This window comes from Ranitomeya variabilis, chromosome 3, assembly GCF_051348905.1.
Source record: "Ranitomeya variabilis isolate aRanVar5 chromosome 3, aRanVar5.hap1, whole genome shotgun sequence".
In the NCBI taxonomy this organism is placed as follows: Eukaryota; Metazoa; Chordata; class Amphibia; order Anura; family Dendrobatidae; genus Ranitomeya; species Ranitomeya variabilis.
The window spans coordinates 7,469,147-7,491,699 of record NC_135234.1 but is presented as its reverse complement, the minus strand read 5'-3'; the positions used below and the strand labels follow the sequence as shown (position 1 = coordinate 7,491,699).

The 22,553-nt window shown below is 49.1% G+C and overlaps 1 protein-coding gene across 1 annotated transcript in view; it reads left to right on the top strand.

Moving 5' to 3' along the window:
• The first annotated feature begins 201 nt into the window (after window positions 1–201).
• Window positions 202–22,553, top strand: part of TRIM45 (tripartite motif containing 45) — a 34,356-nt gene continuing 12,004 nt past the window's right edge. Inside the window, exons 1-3 of the mRNA XM_077293590.1 lie at window positions 202–934; window positions 11,587–12,323; window positions 12,415–12,541. Coding sequence (XP_077149705.1) covers window positions 528–934; window positions 11,587–12,323; window positions 12,415–12,541 — 1,271 coding nt within the window. The 5' untranslated portion in view covers window positions 202–527. The remainder of the gene's footprint in view (window positions 935–11,586; window positions 12,324–12,414; window positions 12,542–22,553) is intronic.

The window sequence follows — 22,553 nt, the reverse complement described above, 5'->3', positions numbered from 1 at the left end:
ATTGAGAAAAACCTGCAGATGTGTCTATATATAGTGGATGGAAACTTCTGGTTTCAATTGTATATACAGTATATATATATATATATATATATATGGGCTTGTAGGCGTTGTCAGCCTATCTCTGAGATGTGGGGGCGCTGCAGGTACTCATGGAGTTGGGTGACCTCCAGCAGCAGGGCGGGGGCAGGGTAAGTTCACAGAGCCGAGGACTGGAATTCCGGGAATGTGCTCAGGATTTGGCCGTTCTGCCTGCACGGCTGCAGCACCGTCTGGTCTGTCCGGATCAGTGTGTGACCTGTGTCCAGACTCTTTACACTTCCTGGGAGTGGATTAGCAGGGTGCACTCAGTGACTGAGGCCTGGCCCAGCAGACGTCTCATCCCCTGCTCATGTCCTGTGCTCTGCAGTCTGCACCCACTGCAGTCTAGAACTGTGCCCTGCACCTAGGAGCACCTAGAACCAAACTTCTGTTCTTCACTTTTCTACTACTTCTAACCACAGACATTTCAGGAGTTGTCGGCGGGATCCATGGCGCAGGTACATTGCCCTCCGGAGGATGTGGCGACAATCAAATGCCGGTCTCGCTGTCCACAGTGCCACGACCTGTTCTCGGACCCTCGAGTCCTGCCCTGTCTACACACTCTGTGTATGCGCTGCCTCCGAAGCCTAGAACCCTTCAGCACGCTGGAGCGAGGGCAGAAGCTATTGGCCCAGCAAAGTGTCCTGTGCCCGGTGTGTGACTCCGAAGTGACCCTACCACCCGGAGGCATCAGAGACCTATTACCGGACCTGCTGGCACAGACAGAGGTGCTGCTCGAGCGGCTTCGTTGTGGTGGAGATGAGATATCATGTGATCTGTGCGGAGACGGTAAGGGAGAGAAGCGGTGCCAAGACTGCAGTGTGACCATGTGCGAGTTCTGCTTCCTGGCACACAGGTGAGAAAAGAGTGATGATGGGAAAAAGGCATGGGGTGGTCTGCAGGTTTAGGAGCAGATTCACGGTCCTGCCTGCATTTTAGACTGCACAGCTTTACAACAGACCCTCCTATGTGTGCTAGATGTCTTAGATACCGTTTACACCACTTCTTGGTTATTTTTAGACCATTTTTTTTAAACACCCTACCCCAGCCAAAAAATTACTGGTGTGTGCCATTAACAAAATGGGGAGTTTTGCAATCACACATTTTTTATAAGGCACAAAAAATGCCTAATAAAGTAGTTCCAGCACCGCTCACCACCGAAACGTACGGTATTATTTCATACTTTAGCGCTACTGCGGCTCGTGTGCAGGTTTCTACATATCTCAGACAACTGTAATAAGACATGTAATACATGGCACAAGATGAAGAAGAAAAGCGCAGGATAGGTAGAACAAAGGATAGGGCAGAGGCACAAAAAGGGGGGAGGAGATGGGTATGGGAGAGGAGCATAAAGGGAGGAGAGGAAAGATGAGAGGCACAGAGCGAAGAAGAGTATAGGATAGGGGTGGAGGGCATGATGAAATGGAGCACAGTATAGCAGCACAGCATAGAGGGAAGAGAGGAGAAGCACCAGTATAGGAGTGGAGCACAGGATGAGAGGAAGAGCTCAGTATAGGAGTGGAGCATAGAGGGAAGAGAGGAGGAGCACAGTATAGGAGTGGAGCATAGAGGGAAGAGAGGAGGAGCACAGTACAGGAATGGAGCATAGAGGGAAGAGAGGAGGAGCTCAGTATAGGAGCGGAGCATAGAGGGAAGAGAGGAGGAGCACAGTACAGGAATGGAGCATAGAGGGAAGAGAGGAGGAGCACAGTATAGCAGCTGAGCATAGAGTAAGAGAGAAGAAGCACAGTATAGCAGCAGAGCATAGAGGGAAGGGAGGAGGAGCTCAGTATAGGAGTGGAGCACAGGATGAGAGGAAGAGCTCAGTATAGGAGTGGAGCACAGTATAGGAGTGGAGCATAGAGGGAAGAGAGGAGGAACACAGTATAGGAGTGGTGCATAGGATGAGAGGAGGAACTCAGTATAGGAGCGGAGCATAGAAGGAAGAGAGGAGGAGCTCAATATAGGTGTGGAGCACAGGATGAGAGGAGGAGCTCAGTATAGGAGAGGAGCATAGAGGGAAGAGAGTAGGAACACAGTATAGGAGTGGAGCATAGAGGGAAGAGAAGATGAGCACAGTATAGGAGAAGAGCATAGAGGGAAGAGAGGAGTAGCTCAGTATAGGAGTGGAGCATAGAGGGAAGAGAGGAAGAGCATAGTATAGGAGTGGAGCACAGGATGAGAGGAGGAGCTCAGTATAGGAGAGGAGCATAGAGGGAAGAGAGGAGGAACACAGTATAGGAGTGGAGCATAGAGGGAAGAGAAGAAGAGCACAGTATAGAAGAGCATAGAGGGAAGAGAGGAGGAGCTCAGTATAGGAGTGGAGCATAGAGGGAAGAGAGGAAGAGCACAGTATAGGAGTGGAGCACAGGATGAGAGGAGGAGCTCAGTATAGGAGAGGAGCATAGAGGGAAGAGAAGAGCACAGTATAGAAGAGCATAGAGGGAAGAGAGGAGGAGCTCAGTATAGGAGTGGAGCATAGAGGGAAGAGAGCTCAGTATAGGCATGTAGCATATAAGAGGAGGAGCTTAGTATAGGAGTGAAGCATGGAAGGAGGAAAAGAGCACAGTATATTAGCAGAGCAAAGAGGGAAGAGAGGAGGAGCTCAGTATAGTAGCGGAGCATAGAGGGAAGAGAGGAAGAGCACAGTATAGGATCTAGTGCAGCGGCAGCACACTATGCAGTGATAAGGCAGTGACCCAGCAAAGTTCAAAACAAAAGTATCTTTAATGTTTAATTCGCAGCAAAACACAGTACATGATATCATCCAGATCACAGCCAGGAACCATATCCTCCAGTTTGCAGCCGATAAACATGCCAGTCCACCTCCGAGACAGGTTGCCATGGGCGACTGCTCCGCTGTGTATGCTGTGGGTGCCTGACCTCTCAGCTCCCATTGCTGTTTGGCTCCTCTTGCCTGTGTTGCCTCACAGAGGTGGAGCTCTACAGAGCAGACTGCTCTGTACTCCTCCAAACACCAGACTGACACTGAACCTGACACACCCAAACTCTATACTGCAGGGTTTTTATCTGGAATCTGTGGCCTTTAGCCACATGGAAAACTCAACCAGGAATGAAATGGACTGCACGACTACCATTCTGTAGCTTTCAAAACACAAAAGCCCAGCAGGTTTTCTTAAATGTGCCCTGGGCTAACACTTACTTTTTATTTTGCTTTGCAATCACAGCTACGCCTGTGACTGCAATGCACTCCCATGACCTCAAAACACTTCTGAGCACATCCTGGGGGACACATAGTGACCCCTACCTGTGACACCGGTCACTGCCTCACAAGGAGCAGAGAATAGAGGAAAGAGGAGGAGCACAGTATAGGAGTGGAGCATAGAGGGAAGAGAGGAGGAGTATAGTATAGGAGCAGAGCATAGAGGGAAGAGAGAAGCACAGTATATTAGCACAGCATAGAGAGAAGAGAGGAGGATCTCCATATGGGAGAGGAGCATAAGATGAGAGGAAGAGCTCAGTATAGGAGTGGAGCATAGAGGGAAGAAAGGAGTAGCACAGTATGGGAGTGGAGCACAGGATGAGAGGAGGAGGTCAGTATAGGAGTGGAGCACAGGATGAGAGGAAGAGCTCAGTATAGGAGCCGAGAATAGAGGGAAAAGAGAAAAGATGATAGGCACAGAGCGAAGAGAAGAGTATAGGATAGGAATGGGGGGCATGATGAAAAGGAGCACAGTATAGGAGAGGAGCACAGGATGAGAGGAAGAGCTCAGTATAGGAGCGGAGCATAGAGGCAAGAAAGGATAGGTGAGAGGCAAAGAGCAGAGGATAGATGAGGAGCACATGATGAGATGAGCACAGGATAGAGAAGAACAGAATAGGTAAAAGGGCAGTAAGATATGCTGAAAAAGAGTACAGGATGAGAGGGGCAGTATAAAATAAAAAGATGATAGGTGAGAAGCACAGAACAAAAAGCACAGGTGGCTATACATGCATCTGAACTGGTTGGCTCTGCTTTGCTTTCCAGTTGTGCAGATTTTTCTTGCTCTGTTGTTGCAAGGGTTGAGCAGTTTGCCTCCTAGAGCTCTCCATCCAGAGTTATCTCAGCTGTTCTGAGTTCTCCACACCCCTCTGGTATAAGTACTCGCCTCTTAGCTTGAGTAGTTGCCAGTGATAGCTTGCTATAACCTGGTTTGGAGCTGGAGGGGTGAGCTGTGTGAAGGGAGATCATTAAGGAGTTGTCTCTGGAGATGTTTGGAAGTTTGAGTGTTTTTTTTACATTATCTCATTTTTTCCTTCCCCTTTTCCCTTTCTGTAGTCTGGGAATACTTTGAGTGATTGCTGCTTTTATCCTTGTTTCTCTTTTTTGTCTTTATGTTAGAGCAGGTCTAGTATTCCTGCTGCACGATGCACTAGTCACGGTCTTTCTCAGGGAAGGAAGGGATAGAAGTGTGATCATTGCATGGGGTGAAAGAACCCATCTGGGGAGCTTAGGGTAGCGAAGGGCATATGTAATCTTTTCCTAGTGGCAGTGCTCCCCTTCCCTTCGGTTTCGCCATGTGTTGTCTTGCTTCTGACAGAAGTGTGACATTAGGATGGGGAGTAGCATAGAGTGATAAGAGGATAGGTGAGAAGCACAGAGCGAAGAGCATAGGATGAGAAGAGGAGCAAGGGATACTGGAGAGGCACAGGATAAGGTGGGGGGGATAAAGCAGGAACACAGGATGGGGAAGAGCAGACAAGGGGGGCTGCTTAGTATAGGTGAGAAGCATAGAGTGAAGAGCATAGAGCAGAGCAGCAGCACAGACTAAAGGGTGTAGCTTAGGAGAGGAGCACCTGATGAAAGGAGCAGGCGATAGAGAAAGGGTTGATGGGGAGGAGTGCTCAGTATACATGAGGAGAGTAGAGTGGAGAGGATAGGTGAGAGGCACAGAGCGAAGAAAAGCACAGAAGAGAGATGAAGCACATGATGAGAAGAGGAATACAGTTTAAATCTTAAACCATACTTGCGTCATCGCCCATACCAGTGACGCCATTTTCCCCTGCAAGAGAATTAAAATAATAAACAATAGTCCTCACCTGTCCACTTAGAAGATAATAATCCATTTGGTCTAGCTCTGCTACATCTAGATGGCAGGCTGCATGGCTGCATGATGTGACCATACAGCCTGCCATCCAGCAGAGACACTGAGCAGCATCTACTACTGCTGCTCAGTCTCTCACGTCCCGTTGATTTATGTGGGGTTCGAGATCAAGTTCTGGTACCCGAACCGAACTTTGCAGTAAATTTCAGCTGAACCCTCCAAACCTGAACTTCCACGGCTCTGCTCATCCCCAGACAGGACCAGTCAGGTGTCAGGATTTGCTTTGGGAACAAACGGCATTATACTGTAGATGAACCATCAAGACAATAATCTGACTGCAGACTTAACCAGTTCAGCACCAGAGTGGAGGCCGTGTGGTACAGAACACGGGTCGTTATAGACATCAGAGGCAGGCGCAGATTATATGGCGGTGATATTTCATCAACTGGAACCCTATTAATATTTTGGACTTTTTTTAGAGTTTATTTTTTAATTATCAGTTTTTTAGGGGTTAAGTGTAGAATAACGTCAGTAATGTCCTGCAGGAAATCGCCGTCAGAGGAGACGTGTCGCATGATAGGAGCTGTTCAGCTCAGCAAGGTCGGTGTAAAACGTGGCGAAGAGAGGGTCGCTGTAACCATGTAGCTGCCAGAGCGGGGGCAGGGCGGCCTCGATCCCTACACAATCCCTACTCGATCCCTACACAATCCCTACTCGATCATTACACGATCCCTACTCGACCCTTCCACGATCCCTACACCTCTATCTTGGGCTGTGTCTCTGGGTGCTCCGTCCGCCAGCGCTCGGGGCGCGGGGAATTTTGGGATTATTATTAGCAGGTGTTATTTTTTGGAGTTCCCCAGTGATCCCCGCAGGGCGCTCCCCACCCGGTTACTTCACTCCCCACATTTCTCAATCTTTTCGATACTTTTCACTTGTTTCATTTCTGCTTTCTCGTGCACATTTCCTTATCACATATGTCTCTGCCCGCAGCTGATGGTGGGGGGCCGGGGGGATCCCGATCACTGGCCCCGGTCTGATATTGGCAGCTGCACTCAGGTCCAGAATCTCGGGGCCCCTCGTGGGCTCGATGCCCTCCGCTGAGTAATTCCATGATACATCTTTATGGGGGCCAAGAATGGCTTATAGTGAATGGGATTTCTGATTCCATGTATCGCCCCCCATAGACAACTCCGGGTGCAACCGAGCAGCAAGTCCCATAGAAGTGCATCTAATCCTCTCCTGTGTGATACTGACTGCTGAGCTGTGTATCTAATCCTCTCCTGTGTGATACTGACTGCTGAGCTGTGTATCTAATCCTCTCCTGTGTGATACTGACTGCTGAGCTGTGTATCTAATCCTCTCCTGTGTGATACTGACTGCTGAGCCGTGTATCTAATCCTCTCCTGTGTGATACTGACTGCTGAGCCGTGTATCTAGTCCTATCCTGTGTGATACTGACTGCTGAGCCGTGTATCTAATCCTCTCCTGTGTGATACTGACTGCTGAGCCGTGTATCTAGTCCTATCCTGTGTGATACTGTCTGCTGAGCCGTGTATCTAATCCTCTCCTGTGTGATACTGACTGCTGAGCCGTGTATCTAATCCTCTCCTGTGTGATACTGACTGCTGAGCCGTGTATCTAATCCTCTCCTGTGTGATACTGACTGCTGAGCTGTGTATCTAATCCTATCCTGTGTGATACTGTCTGCTGAGCCGTGTATCTAATCCTCTCCTGTGTGATACTGACTGCTGAGCTGTGTATCTACTCCTCTCCTGTGTGATACTGACTGCTGAGCCGTGTATCTAATCCTCTCCTGTGTGATACTGTCTGCTGAGCTGTGTATCTAATCCTCTCCTGTGTGATACTGACTGCTGAGCCGTGTATCTAATCCTCTCCTGTGTGATACTGACTGCTGAGCTGTGTATCTAATGCTATCCTGTGTGATACTGACTGCTGAGCCGTGTATCTAATCCTCTCCTGTGTGATACTGACTGCTGAGCTGTGTATCTAATGCTATCCTGTGTGATACTGTCTGCTGAGCCGTGTATCTAATCCTCTCCTGTGTGATACTGACTGCTGAGCTGTGTATCTAATCCTCTCCTGTGTGATACTGACTGCTGAGCCGTGTATCTAATCCTCTCCTGTGTGATACTGACTGCTGAGCTGTGTATCTAATGCTATCCTGTGTGATACTGTCTGCTGAGCCGTGTATCTAATCCTCTCCTGTGTGATACTGACTGCTGAGCCGTGTATCTAATCCTGTCCTGTGTGATACTGACTGCTGAGCCGTGTATCTAATCCTCTCCTGTGTGATACTGTCAGCTGAGCCGTGTATCTAATCCTCTCCTGTGTGATACTGACTGCTGAGCCGTGTATCTAATCCTCTCCTGTGTGATACTGTCTGCTGAGCTGTGTATCTAATCCTCTCCTGTGTGATACTGTCTGCTGAGCCGTGTATCTAATCCTCTCCTGTGTGATACTGTCTGCTGAGCCGTGTATCTAATCCTGTCCTGTGTGATACTGACTGCTGAGCCGTGTATCTAATCCTCTCCTGTGTGATACTGACTGCTGAGCCGTGTATCTAATCCTCTCCTGTGTGATACTGACTGCTGAGCCGTGTATCTAATCCTATCCTGTGTGATACTGTCTGCTGAGCCGTGTATCTAATCCTCTCCTGTGTGATACTGACTGCTGAGCCGTGTATCTAATCCTCTCCTGTGTGATACTGACTGCTGAGCTGTGTATCTAATCCTATCCTGTGTGATACTGACTGCTGAGCCGTGTATCTAATCCTCTCCTGTGTGATACTGACTGCTGAGCTGTGTATCTAATCCTATCCTGTGTGATACTGACTGCTGAGCCGTGTATCTAATCCTCTCCTGTGTGATACTGACTGCTGAGCTGTGTATCTAATCCTCTCCTGTGTGATACTGACTGCTGAGCTGTGTATCTAATCCTATCCTGTGTGATACTGACTGCTGAGCTGTGTATCTAATCCTATCCTGTGTGATACTGACTGCTGAGCCGTGTATCTAATCCTCTCCTGTGTGACACTGACTGCTGAGCTGTGTATCTAATCCTACCCTGTGTGATACTGTCTGCTGAGCTGTGTATCTAATCCTCTCCTGTGTGATACTGTCTGCTGAGCCGTGTATCTAATCCTCTCCTGTGTGATACTGTCTGCTGAGCCGTGTATCTAATCCTATCCTGTGTGATACTGTCTGCTGAGCCGTGTATCTAATCCTATCCTGTGTGATACTGTCTGCTGAGCTGTGTATCTAATCCTCTCCTGTGTGATACTGACTGCTGAGCCGTGTATCTAATCCTCTCCTGTGTGATACTGACTGCTGAGCTGTGTATCTAATCCTATCCTGTGTGATACTGACTGCTGAGCCGTGTATCTAATGCTATCCTGTGTGATACTGTCTGCTGAGCCGTGTATCTAATCCTCTCCTGTGTGATACTGACTGCTGAGCCGTGTATCTAATCCTGTCCTGTGTGATACTGACTGCTGAGCCGTGTATCTAATCCTCTCCTGTGTGATACTGTCTGCTGAGCCGTGTATCTAATCCTCTCCTGTGTGATACTGTCTGCTGAGCTGTGTATCTAATCCTCTCCTGTGTGATACTGTCTGCTGAGCCGTGTATCTAATCCTCTCCTGTGTGATACTGTCTGCTGAGCCGTGTATCTAATCCTCTCCTGTGTGATACTGACTGCTGAGCCGTGTATCTAATCCTGTCCTGTGTGATACTGACTGCTGAGCCGTGTATCTAATCCTCTCCTGTGTGATACTGTCTGCTGAGCCGTGTATCTAATCCTCTCCTGTGTGATACTGACTGCTGAGCCGTGTATCTAATCCTCTCCTGTGTGATACTGACTGCTGAGCCGTGTATCTAATCCTCTCCTGTGTGATACTGTCTGCTGAGCCGTGTATCTAATCCTCTCCTGTGTGATACTGTCTGCTGAGCCGTGTATCTAATCCTCTCCTGTGTGATACTGACTGCTGAGCCGTGTATCTAATCCTGTCCTGTGTGATACTGACTGCTGAGCCGTGTATCTAATCCTCTCCTGTGTGATACTGACTGCTGAGCCGTGTATCTAATTCTCTCCTGTGTGATACTGACTGCTGAGCCGTGTATCTAATCCTATCCTGTGTGATACTGTCTGCTGAGCCGTGTATCTAATCCTCTCCTGTGTGATACTGTCTGCTGAGCCGTGCATCTATTCCTCTCCTGTGTAATACTGTCTGCTGAGCCGTGTATCTAATCCTGTCCTGTGTGATACTGACTGCTGAGCCGTGTATCTAATCCTCTCCTGTGTGATACTGACTGCTGAGCCGTGTATCTAATCCTATCCTGTGTGATACTGACTGCTGAGCCGTGTATCTAATCCTCTCCTGTGTGATACTGACTGCTGAGCCGTGTATCTAATCCTGTCCTGTGTGATACTGACTGCTGAGCTGTGTATCTAATCCTCTCCTGTGTGATACTGTCTGCTGAGCCGTGTATCTAATCCTATCCTGTGTGATACTGTCTGCTGAGCCGTGTATCTAATCCTCTCCTGTGTGATACTGACTGCTGAGCCGTGTATCTAATCCTCTCCTGTGTGATACTGTCTGCTGAGCCGTGTATCTAATCCTCTCCTGTGTGATACTGACTGCTGAGCCGTGTATCTAATCCTCTCCTGTGTGATACTGACTGCTGAGCCGTGTATCTAATCCTCTCCTGTGTGATACTGTCTGCTGAGCCGTGTATCTAATCCTATCCTGTGTGATACTGACTGCTGAGCCGTGTATCTAATCCTATCCTGTGTGATACTGTCTGCTGAGCCGTGTATCTAATCCTCTCCTGTGTGATACTGACTGCTGAGCCGTGTATCTACTCCTGTCCTTTGTGATACCGTCTGCTGAGCTGTGTATCTAATCCTCTCCTGTGTGATACCGACTGCTGAGCCGTGTATCTAATCCTCTCCTGTGTGATACTGTCTGCTGAGCCGTGTATCTAATCCTCTCCTGTGTGATACTGACTGCTGAGCCGTGTATCTAATCCTCTCCTGTGTGATACTGTCTGCTGAGCCGTGTATCTAATCCTCTCCTGTGTGATACTGACTGCTGAGCCGTGTATCTAATCCTCTCCTGTGTGATACTGACTGCTGAGCTGTGTATCTAATCCTATCCTGTGTGATACTGTCTGCTGAGCCGTGTATCTAATCCTCTCCTGTGTGATACTGACTGCTGAGCCGTGTATCTAATCCTCTCCTGTGTGATACTGACTGCTGAGCCGTGTATCTAATCCTATCCTGTGTGATACTGTCTGCTGAGCCATGTATCTAATCCTCTCCTGTGTGATACTGACTGCTGAGCCGTGTATCTAATCCTCTCCTGTGTGATACTGTCTGCTGAGCTGTGTATCTAATCCTCTCCTGTGTGATACTGTCTGCTGAGCCGTGTATCTAATCCTCTCCTGTGTGATACTGTCTGCTGAGCCGTGTATCTAATCCTCTCCTGTGTGATACTGACTGCTGAGCCGTGTATCTAATCCTGTCCTGTGTGATACTGACTGCTGAGCCGTGTATCTAATCCTCTCCTGTGTGATACTGTCTGCTGAGCCGTGTATCTAATCCTCTCCTGTGTGATACTGACTGCTGAGCCGTGTATCTAATCCTCTCCTGTGTGATACTGACTGCTGAGCCGTGTATCTAATCCTCTCCTGTGTGATACTGTCTGCTGAGCCGTGTATCTAATCCTATCCTGTGTGATACTGACTGCTGAGCCGTGTATCTAATCCTCTCCTGTGTGATACTGTCTGCTGAGCCGTGTATCTAATCCTATCCTGTGTGATACTGACTGCTGAGCCGTGTATCTAATCCTATCCTGTGTGATACTGACTGCTGAGCCGTGTATCTAATCCTCTCCTGTGTGATACTGTCTGCTGAGCTGTGTATCTAATCCTATCCTGTGTGATACTGACTGCTGAGCTGTGTATCTAATCCTATCCTGTGTGATACTGACTGCTGAGCTGTGTATCTAATCCTCTCCTGTGTGATACTGACTGCTGAACCGTGTATCTAATCCTCTCCTGTGTGATACTGACTGCTGAGCCGTGTATCTAATGCTATCCTGTGTGATACTGACTGCTGAGCTGTGTATCTAATCCTCTCCTGTGTGATACTATCTGCTGAGCTGTGTATCTAATCCTCTCCTGTGTGAAACTGACTGCTGAGCCGTGTATCTAATCCTCTCCTGTGTGATACTGACTGCTGAGCTGTGTATCTAATCCTCTCCTGTGTGATACTGACTGCTGAGCCGTGTATCTAATCCTCTCCTGTGTGATACTGTCTGCTGAGCCGTGTATCTAATTTTCTCCTGTGTGATACTGACTGCTGAGCCGTGTATCTAATCCTATGACGTGATACATTTCCTGGCCATCTCCTAATAGATCTGTCCTGTGTTTTTGTACAGGCGGCAGAAGCGGACGTGCGGTCACTCAGTGCTGCCCCTGCGGGACCTCCCTCCCGGCTCCTCTCTGTCTCCGGCGCCCGCCTGCGCGCTGCATCCTCTGGAGGAGCTGCGCCTGTTCTGTGCGTCCTGCGCTCTTCCCTCCTGTCGGGACTGCGCTCTGGTGCAGCATTCAGGACACGATATCCGTGCAGTCTCGGAGGTTGCAGGGAGGCATCGCGCGCAGCTGCAGGACACTTTAGTGCAGTGTGGCCCTCAGCTGCAGGCACTGGACGCTGCACTCCACACTGTACAAGAAGCTGGAGAGGAGCTAACGAAAAGTGCAGACCTGGCGCGGAAGGAAGTGGTGGCCTTCACAGACGGATACATACGCGCCATTCAAGAGCACAGGGTCCGGCTTCTCCAGGACATAGAGGAGGAAATGCGCCATAAAGACCAAGCCCTGAGCCTGCAGCGAGCTCGAATACGGCAGCAGCTGACCGACTTAGGTACAGCCACCGCGTTCACCCAAGACCTGCTGGATCATGGGCCAGACCTCCATGTTGTTCGCTCTAAGGCCCTGGTAATTGCCCGCTTGAAGGAACTAAACAGCGGAGACTGCAGCCAAGTGGACCAAGCAGAGTCCAACAGAATTGAATTCAGTGCCAAGGAAGAGGCCAGCCTGTGCCAGGGGTACCAGGTATACGGCACGGTACAACGCGGGGGCGTGGATCCTAGGAGCTGCCAGGTCAGTGGACAAGGTGAGCTCTTCATACACTTCCACATTCCCAACAGTGATAGAACCACATTTATAAGGTTTCCTGACCTTGTGTCCTCCATGACTGCACCCAGGTCTCCGGCCCGTCCAGCCGGGACAGCTCTGCAGCTTCACCCTCACCTGTAACACCAAATCTGGAGATCAGCAGGAACATAAAGGGGCACCACCAAGAGTCACCATCCTGCACAAAGAATCCGGCAGGTCAGTCGCTCTCCATGGATCATTTAATGCTGGGCAGTAAATTGGGTCTCCTGAGTGTTGGGTTTGGTCTCCTCTGCCCAATATGGATGTCAGGATGGTTGGATGGGTCTCCTCACTCCAGAATAGATCCTTGGGCCTGGGTTTGGTCTCTTCAAGATTGATGCCTGGGCAGTGTGATGGGTCTTCTATCCCCAGAATAGACACTGTGTAATCGAATGAGTAGTTGGTTCTTCTATCTGATGAGATGATGCTTGAGTGAATGGTGGGTCACGTCCTCTCAAGAGAATAGATGCTCAGGTGGTGCACTGGGTCTTCTCTTAGAATATAGATGCCGGGTGATGGGTTCTGTCTCCTCTCTCCAGAATAGATGCAGGATTGTGCATTGGGTATCCTCTCTCCCGAATAGATGTCTGGTGATATATTGGGTGTCCACTCTCCAGAATAGATGCAGGGTGGTGTATTGGGTCTTCTCTCTCCAGAATAGATGCCAGGTGGTGTATTGGGTCTCCTCTCTCAAGAATAGATGTAGGGTGGTGTATTGGGTCTCCTCTCTCCAAAATCCAAAATAGTTGCCCAGGTTGTGTATTGGATTTCCTCTCTCCAGAATAGATGCCAGGTGGTGTATTGGGTCTTCTCTCTCCAGAATAGATGCCAGGTGGTGTATTGGGTCTCCTCTCCCAAGAATAGATGTAGGATGGGGTATTGGGTCTCCTTTCTCCAAATAGATGTTCAGGTGGTGCATTGGGTCTCCTCTCTCCAGAATAGATGCCTGGTGGTGTCCTGGATCTCCTCTCTCCAGAATAGATGCCGGGCTGTCTATTTGGTCTGTTCTCTTCAGAATAGATGCAGGGTGGTGTATTGGGCCTCCTCTCTTCAGAATATAGTCAGGGTGGTGTATTGGGTCTTCTCTCTCCAGAATAGATGCCAGGTGGTGTATTGGGTCTCCTCTATCCAGAATAGATGCCAAGCGGTGTATTGGGTCTCCTCTCTCAAGAATAGATGTTGGGTGGTGTATTGGGTCTCCTTTCTCCAAATAGATGCAAAGGGGTGTATTGGGTCTCCTCTCTCCAGAATAGATGTAGGGTGGTGTATTGGGTCTCCTCTCTCCAGAATAGTTGCCCAGGTTGTGTATTGCATTTCCTCTATCCATAATAGATGCCAGGTGGTGTATTGGATCTCCTCTCTCCAGAATAGATACAGGGTGGTGTATTAGGTCTTTTCTCTCCAGAATAGATGCAAGGTGGTGTGGTGGGTCTCCTCTCTCCCAAATAGATGTCTGGTGGTGTATTGGGTATCCTCTCTCCAGAATAGATGCAGGGTGGTGTATTGGTTCTCCTCTCTCCAGAATAGATGTCCGGTGGTGTGCTGGGTCTCGTGTTTCACGAGCAGATGCCCGGTGGTGTGCGCTGGGTCTCATCTCTCCGAGTAGCTGCCCAGTGGTGCGCTAGGTCTCTTCTCTCCTGAATAGTTCTCTGGTGGTGCGCTGGGTCTCAAAGTAAATGACCAATGGTGCGCTGGGTCTTCTCTTTCCATAATAGATGCCCGGTGGTGCATGTGGTCTCGTCTCTCTCGAGTAGATGCCTGGTGGTGTGCTGGGTCTCATCTCTCTCGAGTAGATGCCCGTGGTATACTGGGTCTCCTCTATCCAGAATTGATGCCCGGTGGTGCGCTGGGTCTCATCTCTCTTGAGTAGATGCTTGGTGATGCGCTGGGTCTCGTCTCACTCGAGTAGATGCCCGGTGGTGTGCTGGGTCTCATCTCTCTCAAGTAGATGCCTGGTGATATGCTGGGTCTCATCTCTCTCTAGTAGATGCCCGGTGGTGCGCTGGGTCTCGTCTCACTCGAGTAGATGCCTGGTGATGTGCCGCAACTCGTCTCTCTTGAGTAGTGCGCTGGTTCTCGTCTCTGTCAAGTAGATGCCCGGTGGTGTGCTGGTCTTTTCTTTCCAGCACGTGGTGTTGTGCTGGGTCTAACGTCTAGATAATTCCTTTATGACTGTGGCTTCAGTATTGATCATTGATTAGATCTACGTGGTCACTCAGTGAGCGCTGGCTATTATTCAATACCATGTTTATAGAATAAGTCCCAACAACATTCTTGTTTCATAGGTTGTCCAAATTACCTTAAGTACGTAATGATGTGTAAGAGGATTACTATACTCATCGATCGCCGTCTTCTCCGGTTTCCAGCGCAGTTCAGGTCCCACTTGATGGCTCCTCTTCTTTGCTGACTCACAGAGGGACCATTGTGTGGGGCAGAGATACTTGCTGAAAATGGAAATCTATGGAACATCAGATGGAGGCGCAGAGCGAGACTCCATAGACTTAGGCTGCCGTCACACTAGCAGTATTTGGTCAGTATTTTACATCAGTATTTGTAGCCAAAACCAGGAGTGGGTGATAAATGCAGAAGTGGTGCATATGTTTCTGTTAGACTTTTCCTCTAATTGTTCCGCTCCTGGTTTTGGCTTACAAATATTGATGTAAAATACTGACCAAAAACTGCTGTGTGATGGCATTCTTACACAGAGAATTCGGTTGCCGGCTCACATGTAAGCCCCCGTGTCAGCCACTTAGCCTGTTTGCAGGTCTCATGGGTAAGAAGAGCACTGGAGCAGCACTCAAGGTGCCAGCCACACAGCACCTCTAATATCAGTGCCAGCTGCACAGTGCCCCTCATATCAGTGCCAGCCACACAGCACCTCTAATATCAGTGCCAGCTGCACAGTACCCCTCATATCAGTGCCAGCCACACAGTGCCCCTCATATCAGTGCCAGCCGCACAGTGCCCCTCATATCAGTGCCAGCCACACAGCACCTCTAATATCAGTGCCAGCTGCACAGTGCCCCTTATATCAGTGCCAGCCACACAGCACCTCTAATATCAGTGCCAGCCGCACAGTGCCCCTTATATCAGTGCCAGCCACACAGCACCTCTAATATCAGTGCCAGCCACACAGCACCTCTAATATCAGTGCCATCTGCACAGTGCCCCTCATATCAGTGCCAGCCACACAGCACCTCTAATATCAGTGCCAGCCACACAGCACCTCTAATATCAGTGCCAGCTGCACAGTGCTGTTATGGTTCTCAATGGCAAGAGAACATAGCCCAGCAAACATAAGTACTAGCTCTTGGAAGGATGGAAACTAAACTGACCATGAACTAAACCTGCCGCACAACTAACAGTAGCCGGGTAGCGTTGCCTACGTTTTTTATCCCTAGACGCCCAGCGCCGGCCGGAGGACTAACTAATCCTGACAGAGGAAAATATCAGTCCTAGCTCACCTCTAGAGAAATACCCCGAAAGGAGACAGAGGCCCCCCACATGTATTGGCGGTGATTTTAGATGAAATGACAAACGTAGTATCAAAATAGGTTTAGCAAAATTGAGGTCCGCTTACTAGATAGCAGGAAGACAGAAAGGGCACTTTCATGGTCAGCTGAAAACCCTATCAAAATACCATCCTGAAATTACTTTAAGACTCTAGTATTAACTCATAACATCAGAGTGGCAATTTCAGATCACAAGAGCTTTCCAGACACAGAAACGAAACTACAGCTGTGAACTGGAACAAAATGCAAAAACAAACGAGGACTAAAGTCCAACTTAGCTGGGAGTTGTCTAGCAGCAGGAACATGCACAGAAAGGCTTCTGATTACAATGTTGACCGGCATGGAAGTGACAGAGGAGCAAGGTTAAATAGCGACTCCCACATCCTGATGGAAACAGGTGAACAGAGGGGATGATGCACACCAGTTCAATTCCACCAGTGGCCACCGGGGGAGCCCAAAATCCAATTTCACAACACAGTGCCCCTCATATCAGTGCCAGCCACACAGCACCTCTAATAGTGCCAGCTGCACAGTGCCCCTCATATCAGTGCCAGCCACACAGCACCTCTAATATCAGTGCCAGCTGCACAGTACCCCTCATATCAGTGCCAGCCGCACAGTGCCCCTCATATCAGTGCCAGCTGCACAGTGCCCCTCATATCAGTGCCAGCCACACAGCACCTCTAATATCAGTGCCAGCCACACAGCACCTCTAATATCAGTGCCAGCCACACAGCACCTCTAATATCATTGCCAGCCGCACAGTGCCCCTTATATCAGTGCCAGCCACACAGCACCTCTAATATCAGTGCCAGCCGCTCAGTGCCCCTCATATCAGTGCCAGCCGCACAGTGCCCCTCATATCAGTGCTAGCCACACAGTGCCCCTCATATCAGTGCCAGCCACACAGCATCTCTAATATCAGTGCCAGCCACACAGCACCTCTAATATCAGTGCCAGCTGCACAGTGCCCCTCATATCAGTGCCAGCCACACAGTGCCCCTCATATCAGTGCCAGTTGCACAGTGCCCCTCATATCAGTGCCAGTTGCACAGTGCCCCTCATATCAGTGCTAGCCGCACAGTGCCCCTCATATAAGTGCCAGTCGCACAATGCCAGTCATGCAGTGCCCCTCATATCAGTGCCAGTGGCCCTCATAACAGTGCCAGTTGGCTTTAAGGTCTTATTGAAGTGCTCTACCAGGCTGTCGGTCTGCGTAGGGTAAACTGAAGTTTGCAGCTTGGCAATCTGGAGGACCTTACATAGCTCTCTCATCACTTTGCTCATGAAGGGGGTTCTCTGGTCCATCAAAATCTCCTTTGGCAGGCCCATCCTAGCAAAGATATGGACAAGCTCCCAGGCAATACTCTTGGCCTAAGAGTTCCTTACTGGTACCACTTCAGGGTACCACATCGCATAGTCCAGGACCACTAGGATATACTGATGCCCCCGTTGCGGACTTAACTAGGGGACCTACTAGGTCCATGGAAATCCTCTCAAATTGGACCTCTATTACAGGTAACGGGACTAAGGGACTTCAGAAGTGAGAAACGGGAGCAGTTATCTGGCAGATGGGACAGTACATACAATAATGCAGGATCTTCCAGTAACATATTGGCAAATACAACCTCTCAAAAACAGTCAGAAAAGCTTCCACATCATCCCCTGAGGTCATCTTCTGTATGGCTCGTCTTACTGCTTTCAGGATGTATGAGTCATCACCTGCAGTTAGGGAGGAGACTGGTGGCCTCCCACAAACGACTGCTGTGAGGAGTTACATCTGCCGCATTAGTGCCTTCCGTTGCGGTCACTGCTGTTGGAGTTGCTAGTTGCTGCTGCTGTTGGACCTGGACCAGATGTTTGACAAGCTCCTCCATGTTGACGGATGTCTCACCCTGGATGGCGGATTTTACCCAGGACATGCAGTTCGTCCATAGCCGCTATGCGTGTTCCCGGATCATTGCCCGCATTCTCCAGCAACTGTGAGGGGTTGACTCGGTTAAGTGCTTCAGAGGTATACACAGGAACGCTTCTTAGTTAAGTCACTTGCTGGTTTATTATGGGACAGCATAAACCATGGCAGGGTTTAGCACAATAAACATGGCCTTTCTGACAAAATGGCAAAACAAAAGATAAATCACAGCAAAGTCCTTATCTCTGAGGAGTTCGCCTGCTCAGACCCCCATTTATCTTCAGCTCCTCCTGGAGTCATGTCTGGAGACTTTCCTCTCAAAACACACAACACATAGAAAAAAAACCGTGACTGCACATTTAACTTTCCACCCTTGAGGTGAAGATATGGTGAGTAGGCATACCGCCCATCTCTCACCTACTGATTAAAAACCCTTGTAATGGCTGGTAAACCCCTTCAGCACATAGCATGCTGGGAAGAAATGTATAGATTTGACATCACGGAAGCAAGCAATCTTTCTAATACATATCTTCCCTCACATACAGTGACAGTGACCTTGTCACATATCCCCCCCTTCTGCCCAAAGATGGGGGTTTTGGCACATTCAGGCACCAAACGGGTTTCTGGAGAGAGCATCCTCATTACCATATAACTTGCCTGGTCTATGCTCTGTGTGGAACCTGAAGTCTTGGAGGGTTAAGAAACACTTACATACCTGGGCATTCTTACCCTTCTTTTCACTTGACCATCTCACAGGGGCATGATCTGACATTAGCTTAAACCTATGACCTAGTAGGTAATATTTCAGTGTATTTTCGGCCCATTTTATGGCTAAGCACTCCTTCTAGACAATGGCATATTTTTTTTCGCAGGAAGAGAGTTTCTGGCTCAGACACAGGATGGGATGCTTTTCCCCATTTATTTCCTGAGAGAGCAGGGCTCCCAACCCAACTTCCGAACTATCTGTCTGGACCACGAATACTTTACTAAAGTCCGGTGCTACCAGAACCAGATGTTTACACAGAGTCCACTTTAGCACCTGAAATGTCATCTCTGCTCACCATGGTCGACTTTGTGCCCTTAAGGACATCTGTTAATAGTGCAGCAATTATGGCAAAACTTGGGATAAACCACCAGTAATGTCCCACAATTCCAAGAAATGCCCTCACTTACTTGTTGGAAAGCGGTTGCGGCCACTTCTGAATCGCCTCGACCTTGGTTATCTGTGGCTTGATTTCGCCTCTCCCGATGACATAGCCTAAAGGTACCTTCACACTAAACGACTTTACAACGATAACGAGAGCGATCCGTGACGTTGCAGCGTCCTGGCTAGCGATATTGTTGTGTTTGACACGCAGCAGCGATCAGGATCCTGCTGTGATATCGCTGGTCGTTGCTGAAAGTCCAGAACTTTATTTGGTCGTTAGGTCGGTGTGTATCGTCGTGTTTGACAGCAAACGCAACGATGCCAGCGATGTTTTACAATGGTAACCAGGGTAAATCTCGGGTTACTAAGCGCAGGGCCGCGCTTAGTAACCCGATATTTACCCTGGTTACCATTGTAAAAGTGAAAAAAAACAGTACATACTCACCCTCTGATGTCTGTCACGTCCCCCGCCGTCCGCGCTGCTGCTCAGAGCTTCCTGCACTGAATGTGTCAGTGCCGGCCGTAAAGCAAAGCACAGCGGTGACGTCACCGCTGTGCCCTGCTACTGCCGGCGCTTACACAGTGCAGGGAAGCGGACGCCGGGGGACGCGAATGTAAGTATGTAGTGTTTGTTTTTTTACATTTAACACTGGTAACCAGGGTAAACATCGGGTTACTAAGCGCGGCCCTGCGCTTAGCAACCCGATGTTTACCCTGGTTACCAGGGAACTTCGCATAGTTGGTCGCTGGAGAGCTGTCTGTGTGACAGCTCTCCAGCGACCAAACAGCAACGCTGCAGCGATCGGCATCGTTGTCGATATCGCTGCAGCGTCGCTTAGTGTGAAGGTACCTTTAGTACTTGGCCTCTTCCTTCCCTATGGCACACTTTTTCGGATTCACAGTGAATCTGGCTTTTCTCAATGCATCCAGGATCGCTCGTACCTTTGGTAGATGATTACTCCAGTCAGGGCTGAAGACCACAATGTCATCAAAGTAGGCTGCAGCATATTTGTTTTGTGGGGCCAAGACCTGATCCATAGCCCTCTAGAAGGTAGCTGGAGCCCCCTGCAGTATGAAGGGCAGTCTGGGGTATTGGAAACAGCCTTCAGGCCCCAAGAAGGCCATCTTCTCCTTGGCACTCTGGGACATGGGGATCTACCGTAGCCCTTCATCAGGTCAGGAGTTGTAATGTACAGTACCTTGCAGGTCCAAGTCTCTCAATGAGTTTGTCTATGCAGGGCATCGGATATGCATCAAAACTGGACACCTCCTTCAGCCTGCGGTAGTTGTTACAAACCCGCCACTCACGATGGGACTCGACCATCCACTTTTTGACTCCTCTATCACACCAAGGTCTAGCGTTCTTCCACCACCTGTGTATGCCCTGGCAACTCCGAGAATAGGTTACAGTTCCTCTGCCGCAGTTCACGACACTGTTGCTTCTGAGCCGGCGTTTGAGTCTCTGCAATTGTGACCTCCTCCACTTTTGCTTTGGGACGGGCTCCCAGGTAAGCAGTTTCCAGCAATTCCCAATCTTGCCATGGCTTGAGCAAGTTCATATGATATACTCGGTGTAGTTTCCTTCCTCGTATGGGCCTCGCTACTTGGCTAGGAACTTGATCTCCATCGTGGGGATAAGCACTAGCACGGAGCACCCAGGCTGAAACTGCCTCAGTCTTGCTGATTGGTTATATACCTTTTCCTGTGCCTCCTGTGCCTGGAAAAGATGCTCCTTCATGATAGGCATTACTTTCGCAATCCTCTCCTGCAACTGGGCGACATGCTCTATGGCACTCTGATGTGGCATGACCTCAGCTTCCCAGATTTCCTTGGCGATGTCCAGGAGCCCTTGCGGATGTCGACCCTACAGGAGTTCGATCAGTGAAAAGACAGTGAAGGCTTTAGAAACTTCTCTCAAGAGCAGAAACAGAAGCAGATAGTCCCAGTCTCGACCGTCCTTCTCAATGACCTTCTTGAGCATCGCCTTTAAGGTCTTATTAAAGCGTTCTACTAGGCCGTCTGTTTGTGGATGGTAAACTGAGGTTTGCAGCTGGGCAATCTGGAGGACCTTACACAGCTGGCCCATCAAAATCTCCTTTGGCAGGCCCATCCTAACAAAGATATGGATAAGCTCCCAGGCAATACATAACATAAATTGTTTCTGTAGTGATTTATCCCACTTTGCATTTTTTGGGCTGGAAAGAGTACTATGTCCCAAACGTGGTGGAAACTGGAAGAGAGAACTTGCACACTGAGAAGCATATTGGATACTACGATTAAGTACTAATTTTCCTAATGTTATCAACTACACGCAGTGTTCCCCAACTCCGGTCCTCAAGAGCCACAACAGGTCATGTCTTCAGGATTTCCTTAGTATTGCACAGGTGATAATTGCATCACCTGGATAACCAAGCATTCAATCACCTGTGCAATACTAAGGAAATCCTGAAGACATGACCTGTTGTGGCTCTTGAGGACCGGAGTTGGGGAACACTGATACAGAAACGTTATATCTATTGATTTGAATCTAATTTTCCGTGTGTTGTTCCTGCCGTCCAATGGTTTCTAGTCTCACCTGTTTGCACTTGTCACCTAATCACTGGTTATCCAGGATTGGTCAATGTTCCTGATATTTATCCGTGCTTATTCTTTGTTCACTATCCAATGACTAAGGGCTCTTTTCTGTGCCAGAAACATATCAGTTAATTTTAAGTAGTTTTTTTTCGTTGAATCTAATAAATGTTACCATTTAATCAGGATGCGAGTGCCGAGATGATCCTTCCCCTTCTTCCTGTACGTGGCTGGACCGGCACGCTCTGTGATTATCACACCACCCTGCTAAACTTCTTGCTACGCTGGCAGCTCCTGGAACCTCTCCTCCTTCGATAGATAGATGTAGACATGCCATAATATCAAAAAGGAGGCACCAGATCCAAAATAGTAAAAAAATAAGGATTCTTTATTCACCAACAGCAGCAACGGTTCAGCTCTCTCTATGGACCCTTTCTCCTGTAGAGCCCTTCTCCTGCAGAGCCCTTCTCCTGCAGAGCCTTTCTCCAGAGGAGCCATTCTCCTGCAGACCCTTTCTCCAGCTGAGCCTTTCTCCTGCAGACCCTTTCTCCAGCAGACCCTTTCTCCAGTAGAGCCATTCTCCAGAGGAGCCTTTCTCCAGCAGAGCCTTTCTCCAGAGGAGCCTTTCTCCTGCAGACCCTTTCTCCAGAGGAGCCTTTCTCCAGAGGAGCCTTTCTCCTGCAGATCCTTTTTCCAGCTGAGCCTTTCTCCTGCAGACCCTTTCTCCAGCAGAGCCTTTCTCCAGTAGAGCCATTCTCCAGAGGAGCCTTTCTCCAACAGAGCCTTTCTCCTGCAGATGTTTTCTCCTGCAGAGCCTTTCTCCTGCAGAGCCTTTTTCTCCTACAGACCCTTTGTCCTACAGATGTTTTCTCCTGCAGAGCCTTTCTCCAGCAGAGCCTTTCTCCAGCAGACTTTCTCCTGCAGACCCTTTTTCCAGCTGAGCCTTTCTCCAGCAGAGCCTTTCTCCAGTAGAGCCATTCTCCAGAGGAGCCTTTCTCCAGCAGAGCCTTTCTCCTGCAGATGTTTTCTCCTGCAGATGTTTTCTCC